Consider the following 14,169-nt stretch of genomic DNA (forward strand, 5'->3'; position numbering starts at 1 on the left):
GTCATATTCTGATATTAGGGCAGAGGACATGGATTTGATATGAGCCTGGAAATAGTCCGATAGACTGCAGAGTGGGCCTCTGGTCCATGTTGAGTTTAATGGCCCTCCCCCTGCTCGTCAATCACACATAAAGAAAATGCTTAATTGCACATTTCCAAGCAGCGCAGTGGACTGACGTCATATTATTAAGAATGGGAGAGTGGAGACAGCTTTTGAAAAGCTCACGGGCTGGGCAGATGGATACCGCCGCGTAGCAAAGGTATATGTCCTGATGAGTTATGAGCTTGTAGCTGCGTTTGGAGTTATGGTTGACACAGATCAGCTCAACATTCAATATCACAATTACAGTAAAAGCTGGTGTAATGTTTCGCGTATGGATGGCAGCATAAACCTTAGACCCCTCTAGGAGCCGAAACACTGCAATATGGACATATACTACAGTACATAGAGCAGGATGTTAATCAGCCCAGGAGACCATATTTCATATCCCAAGACTCATGATAAGTGTGTGGTTTAACAATAAAACCTTTTTTTTTTGTTTAGTTTTCTTATATAAAATGTTTTATAACTTATTTTCATTGAAAACTGGGGAGTTGTCTCGTGGGATTAGAAGGTTTTGAAACAAAGCAAAGCTCACATTCCTCAACCTCTAGCTCATGCTCTGCAGAGTTCACTGTTGAGAGAGAAATGTCTTCTTTTCCTGCGGTGGCAATAATGAGGTTGATTTTATTCAGCTTAATATTCATTCAAACTAAACACATGGTTTGTGTCAGCATGAATAAATTTCTCTCCTCTTGAACGTTATCCACTCTCCGACGAGACAAAAGAGAAAGCAGGCGATTGTATCTCTGAGTCACCGAGCGACGTTCCCCGTGACTGACATCTCTTTTTTTAATTGACCTCGGGTCAAACTGGGACTGGGATAATATTTTGTTAAATTATTCTCATTTCCCTTTGAATCGCATTTCCATATATCTCCACTTCATGCCTTATTTATTACCTCCTTACAATTACCATGCAAACGATGTCTTAACTGTCACCCCTTTCTCCCACCCAACAGTTTAGTAAATATCAAACCATATTTATTATTAATAAACCCACAGCTGAAAACCCCCTTTTTATTTATAAATTATTCACACGCTCAAAAGCTTGGGGAGAATGGGCGCCCTCTATTCGATGCCACTGACGCCAATATAATTAAGACTACCGACTCGAACCGATGTTGGCGCGAGCATCATCTGATTTGCCCTCGTCTATCTGTCCATCTGTGCGAGCCATAGGAGATCATACATTTCAATCACAGCCTCACGCCTGGTGACAGACTTCGCACAATGGATGTTGATTTTATTATCACAGCACTACTGGTGGAGGCACCCTGCTGATTTACAGCTCTCCCGAGCCCCTGCCTTCAGTCACTCATTGACGGTTTCCCCACATGCATGCTATGGCCTACACACACACACGCGCACACACACACATGCACGCACACAGAGGCAGACATATATCTGCTCGTGCGCGTGTGATTGATGAATGATTTCTTTTGATTGCCACCTCAAACATTCAAGCACACGTGCCCAAAGTGACATAAGTAAACACAGCAGACATGGATCTATTCATACACGCGAACACTCTTAAGCACACACACACACACACACACACACACACACACACACACACTCAGACACGCTCATTTACCCATGTGCTCAGTCACTCTAACCTGGGTTGGCTTCCCAGCTGTGCAAGCTGTTTCTTCCATCAACATGTGCTTACTGGCAGGGGACCCTTATGTTTGCATTACGGGGAGGCAATAAACAGGAAGGCCAGCCCCAGGGTTTGAAAACTACTGTTTGGGGGGGGGGGCTCCTCTCATGAGGAGTGAGCCCTAATCACCGCGTGGTTCGCAGTTTAATTAAATGCAGTGCGAAATGTCAAAAAGAGCCACTCTTATATCCGTGGTTGTTGTTTTCTCTAACCCACACATGCCGACGTCCTCCGTGTCCACGCACTTTGATGAATTTTTCAGTCTTGTGGAGCTCCTCTCTCACCACCTGGATGAGTTAACAGGGCGCGTGTGAGGGTGTGTTTCTGCGTGTGCTCGCGAAGGTCTGTTTGTGTTTAAGCCTCTGCTTGGTGCAATATACAAGTAAAAGACTGATCAACTAGATGACTGTGAGGCTTATTATTTTAGTTAATCAATAGATTCTTGAATAACTAATGAAAGACATCAAAGGACGAGCCCCCAAACAGCCACGGGCAAGTAATGGATTGCAATGTTTTCATCTCTCTTTTTTCTTTAATAAAAGGCCCCAGCTTTTGTTGAAATATGAAAATGACTCCGTTCTCCTGTGTTCATCTTGGTGCCCATTGTGCGACAGAGAACAATTAACTGAGTGGCCTTACGTGAACATATATCAGCTCAGATCCTCCAAGCTGACTGAAATAATAAGGTGTTAGGATTCGTTTTTAAGGTTAAAGATAAGTTCAACAACAACAACGAAACAATTTGACTTTTCTGACCCAGTAACTGTTTATAATTACACAAGATGGCAAAATATTGATTCTGTACAACATAGCTCGTCTTAATGAATGTTTCCCTCGCTTAGTGGAAGATGTGGGTGACGCACAAGCTGAAAACTGGTGATAAACATCCTTTTGTAACTTCTGTATGTCTGAAGGAAAGAAGAGTTCCCTGCATATTTTAAGCAAAAGCGACGCCAGATAGTTTCAGTTTTTCTCAGCGAGTGACCTGCAAAACGTTGCTTAAATGGATCTATATTAACATGAATTCATGATTAAATAAAGACACTCTGCTTACTGTGTGAACAGAAATGAGATGATTTGGGGAAAACAACTGGAGAATTTCAAAATCACCAAGAATGTAGGATGCATAGTTGATTTTTAGTGACATAAACTCATCCCCAGATTACAATGGCTCGCAACATTTTCTTACAAAACGTGGAGCTCGTTTCCTGTCCAGCATCACACGCTGTAGATGAACATAATCCAGGTATCCGTCCTCCCCCTAAAAATTTAAAGTAGTCATTTAACCAAGAATAAGTGCCTGAAATACCCTCCTCCTGACGCCTGTTCAACCAATCGCAGCCCCCAGGAGGCGGGGGCCGCTGCGCCCCCCCGGCAAGCATTTTAGGCGCAGGGGGCTCCTCCGACTCTGTTCTTGCCAGATTTGGTGAATCCTCTCATCAGATGACTGTCAGTGCGCATTTCCAATCCTTAAGAGGGAGTGAGAAGTCTGAAGCGAGGAAACCGACCGGGGCAGAGTGTTGAGTGAGAGAAAAGAGAGTGAGTCTGCCTCAGAGTGAGAGACTCCAGCGGAGGGGTAACTTCACCGGGGTTATCACTGCGCACTGTCGAGGGGGAGAGATCGCTTTCGAGCCCAGCATGCTCAAGCAGGTTAAAAAAAGTGGACCGCGGATGAACCTACTGATTGAAACGCCAGATTCACTAATGGACTGCTAGAGAGCGCAGTGAGAAAAAGCTGTTGCCAGAGTGGCAGGGAACGAACGGACGCTGGGGAAGGAGCTGATGCGGAGGGGAAAGTTACCAAATGTGAAGATGCACTGTTAGCCGACACTTTGCAAACTGCTCGGACCGTTGAGAAATCGTTCCTTTAAACTGGATGCTATCGTAGAAGAATCGCAGCGCGCTTGTCCGTCCAGCGATACCCATCCTGATCCTGGTACCGCCGTGGACCATAACCAGCTCAGTCGCATCAGACGGAGCAAGAATCTTTCCACGCCGACACAATCAGCGACCAGAACCACTAAAATGTCTTCATTATACCTCATCTTTTGCCTTATGGTCACAGGTAAGGCGTGCTTTCGTTTGTTATCATTCAGCATGCAGGTCTTTATTGATGGAAAGAATGGACCGCGCTCAGTGCTGGCGCGCTGCGTCAAGCCATTCCGTGCGCTCGTATAGTATGGTGGGGGACCTGATCTGCTGCAATGCTACATTTCACTGCTGTTAATTGTCGGTAAATGTTTAATTAGTTTTGAATGACTGATTACACCAGGGAGATTCACTGTGTGCAATCTTGATGAATAATGTCGCCGCGTAACTCGCTGGGATTGTCTCTACTCCTGTTTAAATATCGGATGGCTGAGAGGCGATCTTCCTGTTTTTAGTGGACAGGCAGACGGTTGGTTTTGTGGCGCACGATGGGGAAAGTAACTTATATGATTTTAATTTTAATTTTAAAGGCGACTGTCTCACTGCAGCGCCTCTCCGCGCTCGCGTTCCCACTCGCCATACGTTTACGCGTGAGAACCCAGTGCTGAGGATGGATGTTGAAGCAGGTGAGGACAATACAAGTAACGCGTGAGCGCAGAGAACGAGACGGCTCCGCGCAGAGCTCCGCACCTTTTCCCCACCTCGAAGTTGGTCAGTGCCTGTCCCACACTGGATGCCGTGAAACCAAACCAAATGCTAGAATGTTCGCCCCGGCCTGATACGGTTGGGTGCGAAGTTTGTTTATTTATTTATTTATTTATTTTTTGCTCTTCGAGTCGTGCGTAAACGTCGAAAAAGGGTCTACCCTGGGGGAGCGCGCGGTCTCTCTCGGGTCTCGGGTACATGCATGCGTTTGTGATGGTGCCACGCAGACATGGAGGGGGTGGGTGGGTAAAGGCTGGGCTGAGTGAGCGGATGGAGTGAATGAAGAAGAAGACGGAGAAATTGCGAAAGAGAAAGAGAGAGCATTTGTTTTTCTTGAGACGGGATGAGACATAAAGCACCTGTCTGCCCCCCACCCCCTTCCAACGCACACACACACACACTCGCATACGCACGCACACGCACATCACCGCCTGCTGCTTTGTGTCTGCAGAATTGAGTTGCCCAGTTTCTTTATGGACATTTACGACTACATGTGTTCACAATGCTTCAAACTCCCCACTATCAATAACTAAGCTGGTCTTTTTCGGCCACAATCACAAAAGTTTATTAACGTTTTAGGGCTTTCAACTGTATTCCTTCTAGCTCTATAAGCGTCACTTATAGAAACTTATCATTAAAGTCCTGTAATAGACTTAACATGGAATGATGCAGAAAACAGATGTTTGTCAGTATAAATGTAATAATTATAAGCAGGCTGGCTTTCTGAGCAGCTGGTCCAATTTATTTGAGTGATTTTGCGCTATTCTTGTTGCAAATAGAAAGGATTTTGTCAATTAACACTGAGCAACTGTTGACTTATCAGCATTTTTCAGAGGCAGCAAACTCGTGCATGGCATTAACGCTTAGAGAAATTAAATTTAAACGCAGGAGAATACGTGGCGGCATCACGCTGTCACACATCTCTTCTAAGGGTGACAGAAGACAGAATAATGAAATCTAAATGCTTTAGGCTTTTTTTTAAAATATCTTTGTATCAGGCAGACACAGTTATTTATTTATTTCATCTTGACTGAATGCAGTTTCACCAGCTCTCAGCAAATGGCAAAGCATGCTTAATAGCCATTTGTTGTGCGCACATCTTTACCTTCAGCCCCGGTTCCGCATGGTTTTGTCATTATTCAAAGCTCGGGGGAGGGATATGACGCCAGTAAACCTCCACTCCCTGACAGACTAGCAACAGCTGGAAGAGAAGGAGCAGTAGCCAGACAGTGGCTTACCCCCCGCCCCCACTCTCTCGACCCCAACGCACACACGAAACTGCACTCTCTCACACTCACGCACAAATAATGAAAATTGTAACAGCTGCCCTAATTAGAACCTAAGAGACCCTAGACCTCATTTATTGTCGGTCCTATACAGAGTCACAGATGCTCGAAATTGGTTGCACTCATAAATATATTTGTAGTATCACAACTTGGCCGCAACACACTTTAGAAATTCATGCCGTATTGCATACATTTGTATGTGTGTAGTCTTGTACAACACAGATAATTTACTTTCTCAGATAGTCCCCTGGGCTCCCAGAGGAATTGGATTCCACACCGCATCAGTATTCTGAGTAATCTTCAGTGAGCTCTTCTTTGGAACCTTTTGCTTTGGGTCGCCTGCGTCTCATCGGGCCAAGTTCAAAGGCTGTGAGCTGAGATTACAAGTTTCTCTCCCTTCCTCTTAAGTCGTGTCGCCACTCATGTCTCACTATAGTGTAACGCTGTGGAAATTTTCCACCTTGCTCCTTCTCACAACTCTTTTGCCTGGATGCAGAATGTGTGACTGTGGAACACGAGGACATGAGAGCGTATCTGACTAATGGGCCGGGGGCAGATGACAGACTTTCACCAAAGGTTGAAAGCCTGCTCACATTTTCGCACAGGCACAAACTTAGAGCTGAAATCCAGCTCAGGAAGTGATAAACCCAGACCGAGCTCTCTCCTTCCCACCCTGTCATCTTTCATTTTCCTATTACCAGAGATTTGTCTTTTCCACACGGAGCCCCGGCTATGCTCGTGGACGCAGTGACAACACGGCCCGAGAGGTTTGTTTTAGGAAGCTGTGCATATTTCATGAAGTGCCTTTCCGCCGCTCTTTGAATTTTTGTGGGAGGGAGCGAGGGCGGCCGGGCAGAGAGAAACACAGCAGTGGAAGGTGGTGGAGGGGGGAGTGTTGTAGCGGGAATGAGGCTTGGATGTGTCACCACTATCCTGATGATTAAGCAGACAAGCAGCGGGGTAAACACAGAAGAAGACCGCTGAGCATTGTTAACCTTTTCTCCATCTTGTTAGTCTTTTCTCTCTCTCTCTCTCTCTCTCTCCGCCACACAAACACAAACAAACTTGCGCAGTCGCACCCGAGCTCTCTTTCTGTCCTCTAACTTTCCTCCTTTCTCCCCGTTTGTCGTGTTCACTCACTCTCTGTGCCTCTGTGATACAACAATTGGAGATAAAGTAGGTAAGTGGTGGAAAGTTTGAAGGAAAGAACTCCAGCCAGCCGATGAGGAGTGTGAGATATGAGGCGCACAATAGTGCAGACACAGCGGAATCTGAACAGAGCTGAGTCTTGAACAGACGTCTCTTGCATTATTTAGGAGACATAGTCATGGCAAAAGATATAGATAATTTTTGGACTACTTTGATTTCCTGTCTGCCTGAGCTGTGGATAACGTTTTTTTTTGTTTTTTTTGTTCCTGCTAGGATGTTGTACTCGGAGTTGTATGTGAATTTTTCAGACTCACTTGTGGCCACAAATCAAGTTTACAGATCTACATATATTTGTTATCTCTAGATCCAGGACATGTGTTAGAGCTCACCTCCCGCATTTTAGCCGAAGAACTAAAAGGTTAATGATCGACTGGTGGACTGGCTCTTCTCAAGAGAGGTTCAGTGCTCGGTTTCATACATTATTTGGTTCACGGATACGTGCGTGCAGGCACACACATACCAACAGTAATAAATGACCAGGATCTTAAACAGCGGCCTGCTGTTTCCCCTCATCCTGAAGACCTATCATGCACACGTGGCATCATCCTTCTGCCCTCTTTCATATCCTCCTATTCCTGCGCATTTAACATTTACGGAAGGAGAAACTGGAAAGAGAACGGAAACAATGGCACTTCATGATGCTGCTTGTCGCTAATCTGCTTTGCCATGTGGGTAAATACAGATAAAGAACTTGGCAGTGTCTTCTGAGGCTTTGTTATCAGCTGTTAATCAACTTAAGTGGACGTGCATGCCGGCAAGGCTGAAAACAGGAAGCCGTAGTCGCCAGGTTGCAAAATGTTGATGACACTTGACCTCCTCCGGTATTATTTTTACCTCTGCCCAACCATCCTCTTTTTGTCTTCACTCTCTCCGTGCGTCTGTCTCTGCACATCCTCACCTCGTCTTCCTCTGGAGCGTTCGGAAGAGTCGCGGAGGAAATGGCAGGGGATAAGACAATGGAGGGCCGTGTCAGCATCCTGCCACTGCCTAGAGTCTTCTTCTTCTTCATCTTCTTCTTCTTCTTCTTCCCCAGCTACTGCTCTTCAGGCTGTATCATCAGCATACAGAGTGGTGGGGACAGCACAAAATTGTTTACTCTTTTATTCTCTCGTATAAACACAGTAATGGAAAGAATAGAGAGAGTGGAAAAAGCTGGATTAATTCTGTGCATGTCATTAAAACGGCCCCCGAGGTAAACAGTCACATTCATACAGTAGCAGCTATTTTAAGAAAAGCCTGGCGATGCATTTATCTCCCCCTAAAATGCAAGTGTCACTTCCTTCTAGAGAGATGTATCACCGTTTCAAAAGACCCTATAAGCCCAAAAACCAACATACAACAGGAAAAAAACGCAGACGTACTGGACCCCACATTCGTTTTTATTTTCCAATCAATTCCTGCCCGCCAAGACAAGAATTTCATATCTCCTGGCGAGACACAGAAACCAACAGCAAATTGAAATTTATCTTCTGCGTTGCAGCAATATCTGTTCCTGTGTTATCTTCACCAGCAGTGTTCCTTAACCTTGTAGTAAAGATAGCTCTATTGGAGAAAGCCTCTGGCAGCCGAGGAGGGCCTCCAGAAAAAGGAAAGTTCAGTTAGGAACACCATCAGGCGACGTTTATTTAACGGGAGATGCCGCTTTATATTAGTCCCGTTTTTGCTCCAATAACTTGAAATTTGATCCTCGGTGGACATTTTCTGCAGGGTGCATCCAGGCTTATGGCATGTGCACATCATCCAGAAATGACTCATAAGCATAACATGAAGCAACGCCCTGAACACACACACACACACACACACACACACACACACACACATACACACACACACACACACACACACATACACACACATACACAGGTCAAGGGCGCACAGCGGGGCAGCGGATGATAAGCTAAGATGAGTGTTTGGCATCTTCAGGGCTGTGTGCTCTTTCTGGAGCGATTAGTCAAAGTCCAACTGTCTAATTAATGATGCTCCAGATCTCAGGACATGTCATCTTCTTAACCAGCTAGGGGTGAAAAACACATCGAAGGAAACAAGAGATTGCCTGCTGCTCACTTTATAGAGGCGGATGCAGCGCATGTTCCAGGGGGACCGAAAATCCCAACTACTCCTTCCTTGAAGTCCGGCCCCACCTCCGTATTCTCCTTTTCATCTCTCCATCCTGTTCGTTCAAACTGCCTGGAACGCCAGGGCTAATGTTGTGTTAGTGACTCAGTCATTAAGCAAAACAGTGGGTTGACTGTGGCTCTTCTTCCTTTGCACAATGAAAGCCTCCTCTGTGTTATTGTGAGCGTTTGTGGGGGGATGTATGAAGTGTTTTTTTTTCCTCCATTTTATCTTTTGAAAATTTCGGGCAAGCCCGAGAAACTCGCCCTGGGAGGTCCGCGAGCAAAGGCAGCCAATTTGCCGTCAACTGAGGGATGTCAGTCAAAGCTCATCGATCGAGCTTTTAACTGCGGCTCCCTCAATGGCAAAACATGTTAATGTTATTGAGCTGCGCGGAGACGCGAGTAACAGCGAGGCGTGTGGGTGGTTGCGGTGGGTGGCGGTTGGACCGGCGGGAGGGCAAGGTGTGTCTCCGTGTCTCCTGCTGGCTGTTTGGGCGAGGAAAGCCGATGCAAAGACAACAATGGGCTCAGCATGAGAACAGGGGGAGGGAGAGAAGAGAAAGAAAAGGAAGGCAAAGGGGTCAAAGGGATTTACTGCCGGGAGCCTAGCATTTCAGGTAATGGATATGCTTGTATTGGTGTAAACCAAACCTGCTGTTTTTCTTCCAGCGCGGCGGAGACGAAAAAAAAAAACACAAAAAAGAAAAACAACAAAGGTGTAACTGGCTGCAAGTCTGAGGGGGATTAATGGAAAGTTGATATTTCAACACCTCAGGCTAAACATTAGATCTCAGGCGTACACTTGGACACGCGGGGAGGGATTGTGTGCGTGCGCGGAGCTGTGGATGGCGGGCGGGTGCGCGGAGGTGAGGTGAGGTTAGGGAGGTGCGCGTTGGGAATCTTTGCCACATTCCTGCAAAGCTTCAGCAAAGAGGGCAACGACAACATGGCCAAGTGCTTTCCGAGCTGGCTGAGGTAAACCTGACGCCCCTCCTGGAGGAAGCAGCCCGACTATTGTTCCAGCACACTGCACCCGTCCGACTGTGGCATCCTAGCGCCGCGCGGGTCCCGGGGGGCGAGAACGAGGACGAGGCAGAGGAGGAGTGGGACTGATTGTTCCCTGCTCAGACTATCCACAGATGGGGCTGTGGCACAGGATGCTTGCTGTTTGCTTTAGAGAGTCCCAGGCGTTTGCTTTGCAGTCATGGTGTACAGAATGCTCTGGGGGATAGTGGAGAGGAGTGCGCCACTGGAGACAACAGCAGGGAAAGAGAATGAGACGGCAGAGCGGAGCACGAGGAAGTAAAAGAAAGGGATAGAAAAAGGGACCTTGCTTAATATGATGTCAGTGTGAATATAGTGTCATTGCCAAGAAGGGAAGACAGATGATGCAGCCGCACAATGATAGGGTAGTTGGGCGAGAGAGTGTTCAAGTCCTCCCCTGTTTCCAAACAGAGACATATAGAGCTGGAGATAATGGAGAAGGGAGGGAGAGGCAAAGCGAGTGAGTGAGGAAGGGGAAAAGGAAAGGATGAGATGCAGGGAACCCAGGCTGCATCCATCATGTGGTTTGGTGCAGAAGCCATTTGTACCTATTGTTCTCCATAATTTGTTTTCTCGGAGACTGCAAAGGGAGGGGTGAAGGGGAGCCACAAAGCTATGGCAGCCATTTATTTTTGCGCTAATTACATAAGTGAGACAGCATAATTAGACGTATAGCTAAATAGACAAAAGGCTGAGAGAGAGATGCACCCGGGGAGATAGACGGGGAGGTGTAGATGAATTCAAGCAGATGAGAAGCGTGGCCCTCCATTTCACATTCAAGTGTGCAAGGGAACATGTTAAAAGGAGTAAAGGGGATAGACGAGGATAAAGGGAAAGGAAAAAGGGGAGAGTAGAGGAGATGGGGCGATGGAAAGGATAAAAGATGAGAGGGAGGGAGAGAAAAGCCCTCTTCACAGGCTGCACTTTGAGGTGCGGCCCAGTGCCACTGGAATAGTCACCTCATTTAATACACCTGCTCAGCGGGAGAGGAAACAGACATATAAGGAGATGTTGTAAGGAAAAAGAGAAAAGGGCAAAAGAAACGAGGGGGAAAAGATCTCAACTCAGCATCCTCAGATCAAAGGCAGAGAATGGCTACAGAAAGCTGTTTGTTGTGGGTTGTTTGGGAGGGTCTCTGTCTGTGAGGGGTCAGGGGTTCGCCTGTCCCGCTATTTTCGGTGAGGCAGGATTACTGTCTCAACACAGCCGCACGTCGAGCCCCGCACAGGCTGGACAGTGTTTCCACAGAAAGAATTTTGCGAGGTGGTGAAGCCGCAGAGGAGCTGATTAGCGAGCATCTTTTAAACTATCTGTGTTTATACCTCCGGTGCAATTTGGTGTCGTTGAACTCGCGTGTGGGCGGATGCATGGGTGATGCTGAGCATGTCACTGGTTGTAGACTGCGGTAAAGGGAGAGATAAAGAGGCTCTTAATGAAGCCACTCAATCACAGGCCAGTTAAAACAGCTGACCAAAGATTGAAGGGTGGAGGGGGTGGAGTGGTGGTGGTGGTGGGGGTGCAGCCAGGCCTGATTGGAGGCCTATTGAAGCCGGTCAAGAGAAGCTCTTGAGTCGTCACACTTCAGATTAGCCATTGACTGCACTATAGAGCTCAGCCTTCTTTCTCTAAACAGTCCTCCGACACACTATAGTGGCTCAAGTCAACTCCCTGATTGTTCTGGGGAGTTCTTTAAAAGCCAATTTATACTCAGTCCTTTGTTTAACTCCCCAGGAACTCAAGCTGGGACATATTGCATTGGTTGTGTATTTGTGTGTGTGTGTTTGTGTGTGTGTTTTATAGCTTCGGTTTAGAGTGCGCTGTCTCCAAGCATGTGATGTTTTGTTAAAAAGAACTGGGTGTATCTCAAAACTGGCACAGACTAGTTTTGTGGGTGAAAGAGGGGGTGCACGGGAGAAATCAATGGGCCCAATTCAACCTATTACATCCACGACTGTTGTTGTAATGGTGTGGAAATGGACAGCGGTCATGTGGATCCCTTTTATACCTCCGGGCTTGGATCACAACTGAAGCTCCGATTCATTTCCTCCAAGCTTTGATTAAAAAAAAAAAAAAAAAAAAAAAAAAAAAAAAAGAAGAAGAAGAAAAAAAAGTACACAGAGGATTTCAAAGGCTCTCACATGATGGTGACGAAAGGGAGGAAAAAAAATGATCCTTCCGTTTTGTGAAACGGAATAAAACTCTGTTCTGCCGGGTTTGCCAAAGGACAAACATAACACTGGGCTGCAATTTTCCTCAACAAATAATGGCCCTTCTAGTCTTCTCTCCTTCCAGCTGTTGCCTCTTTGATCCCAGGTAATGTGCTAACAAGCAATAGGTTCGTGGAATGCCCACAACATTAGTATGTGTATTTGCACCGAGGTGTGAGAGTGTGTGTGTGTGTGTGTTTGCGCATATGGCTTTACGCGCGTGCGTATGTGTGTGTTTTCACACCAATTAATGAATTGCTTTATATGCTCGCTGAGGTCACGATGGCCTGTCTCTAGTGGGGCATTGCTTTTTTCTTTTTTTTTTCCCCCTCCCTTCTGTGTCAGCCTCGGCCCATGATGGCCTGGACCCTCTCTCACACCAACACGTTAATGAGACCGGTCTAATTAGCGGTTGTGGTTCCATACAAGGGGCCCAGGAAACCACGGCACCATTGTGAGTCGGCCTTAATCAGGGGACCACTCAAAAGACGGAGGACCCGCTGTACCAGCAAGAGAGAGTTCACACATACATGTGGAGAGACAGACCTGCTTGGACTCACACTCAAATTAGCGGTTCGCCGGGGCAGGCGCGCAGAGAGAAAGAAAGAAAAGAAAGAAAGAAAAAAGATTAGAGAGAAAGGAAGCGGTTGTGTTTTCAGATTTGAGACCGCTAAGGATCAGCTCTTCGCTCCTTCCCATTTAGCTCCCTCGCTCCCTCCGGTGGAGCTCCTCCCTAGGGCGATGCAGAAAAATGATTTTGCTCTCCTCCATCCCTCTTCTTCACTCCAGATAATTCAATCTATTTAATATCAAATAATCTCTCCCAATTTTTCAGCCCATTTTAACCTTATCGCTCAAACGGATACCTCTGGGGGATGAGCCTCGTTCCACCTTGTTAAAAGAGAAGGGGAATAAGGAAGTGAGAGGTGGCCCAGGAAAGAAGGACGGCAAATAGCTCTCTAAGGAGTGCCTTTAAAAGCCTCTGTTTGCCATTCTCATGGGCATATGTGAAACAGTGGGCAAATAGATTCAAAGGGGAGAATAGTAAAAGATGAGGCGATACAGAGGGAGGTGAAGGGGAAGAGAGAAAGGAGGGAGGGGGGTTTGCAGGTGATGTTAGTTGTGGTGCTTGAGGTCTGGGGCTCTAACTTGCGTCCCACATCACTTAACATGCCCCCAGCCATCTCTCCCGGCAGTTAATTAGAATCCAATAAGGTTGCCGCCTGTTGGTCATTGTTCCTCCAGTGTGTTTACCCTTTCCAGAGGCTCCATTCGCTGCTTAATCTGCCGAGAAGCTGAATGTCAATAGGTCAGGCCAAGACTCCAGAGCCCTGAGAGAGGGAGGGAGAGGGACGGAGCAAAGGGGAAGGAGAGGGGATCAGGGAGGGATGAAGGAAAGGGGTCATTTTTCTCTTTTCCCTCAATATTCTTCTCTGCCATTCCATACTTGTTGTTGTTCCCCCACTCCACCCCCCCACCCACCCCCTCCGTTCCTATCGCGTCTCCTCTCCTCTTCTTTTCTTCTCACTTCTAATCCGTCCTCTTGATTGTTCTAAGCTGCTTTCAGCCAGCCCCTGGGAGGGTGGGGGGGTTGCGGAGTCTGTTTTAATTAAGATTTAAAAGACGACTCCCTCAAGAAGGGAGATTTAAGAGCAGGTTGGACTCTGTAAAGCAAATGAGCGAAGGTTGGGCTGATTGTAGAGAGGACTCGACAAATATCAGAAATCGGTAAAAAAAATAAAAAAGGAGAAAGTTAAAAAGCTATTATTTAACGCACACAGGCGTGCACGTCACGCAGACATCCTCACGGACACGGACGGGGTTCGAGGCATCGGAGTAGCTAAGCCAAATGGGGATATTTTTTTTTCTCCACTTGTAATCAGCGGCACGATCTATATAGATTGATCTCAA

General features: G+C 46.7%; 1 protein-coding gene across 3 annotated transcripts in view; it reads left to right on the forward strand.

Moving 5' to 3' along the window:
* The first annotated feature begins 3,169 nt into the window (after positions 1-3,169).
* The window catches only part of kirrel3l (kirre like nephrin family adhesion molecule 3, like), a 33,332-nt gene continuing 22,332 nt past the window's right edge, over positions 3,170-14,169 (forward strand). For 2 of the 3 annotated variants that reach the window (XM_047598058.1, XM_047598060.1), the window contains exon 1: positions 3,170-3,826. In XM_047598058.1, coding sequence (XP_047454014.1) covers positions 3,787-3,826 — 40 coding nt within the window. In that variant the 5' untranslated portion in view covers positions 3,170-3,786. The remainder of the gene's footprint in view (positions 3,827-14,169) is intronic. The other variant, XM_047598061.1, reaches the window with a different exon arrangement.

This window comes from Mugil cephalus, chromosome 11, assembly GCF_022458985.1.
Source record: "Mugil cephalus isolate CIBA_MC_2020 chromosome 11, CIBA_Mcephalus_1.1, whole genome shotgun sequence".
In the NCBI taxonomy this organism is placed as follows: Eukaryota; Metazoa; Chordata; class Actinopteri; order Mugiliformes; family Mugilidae; genus Mugil; species Mugil cephalus.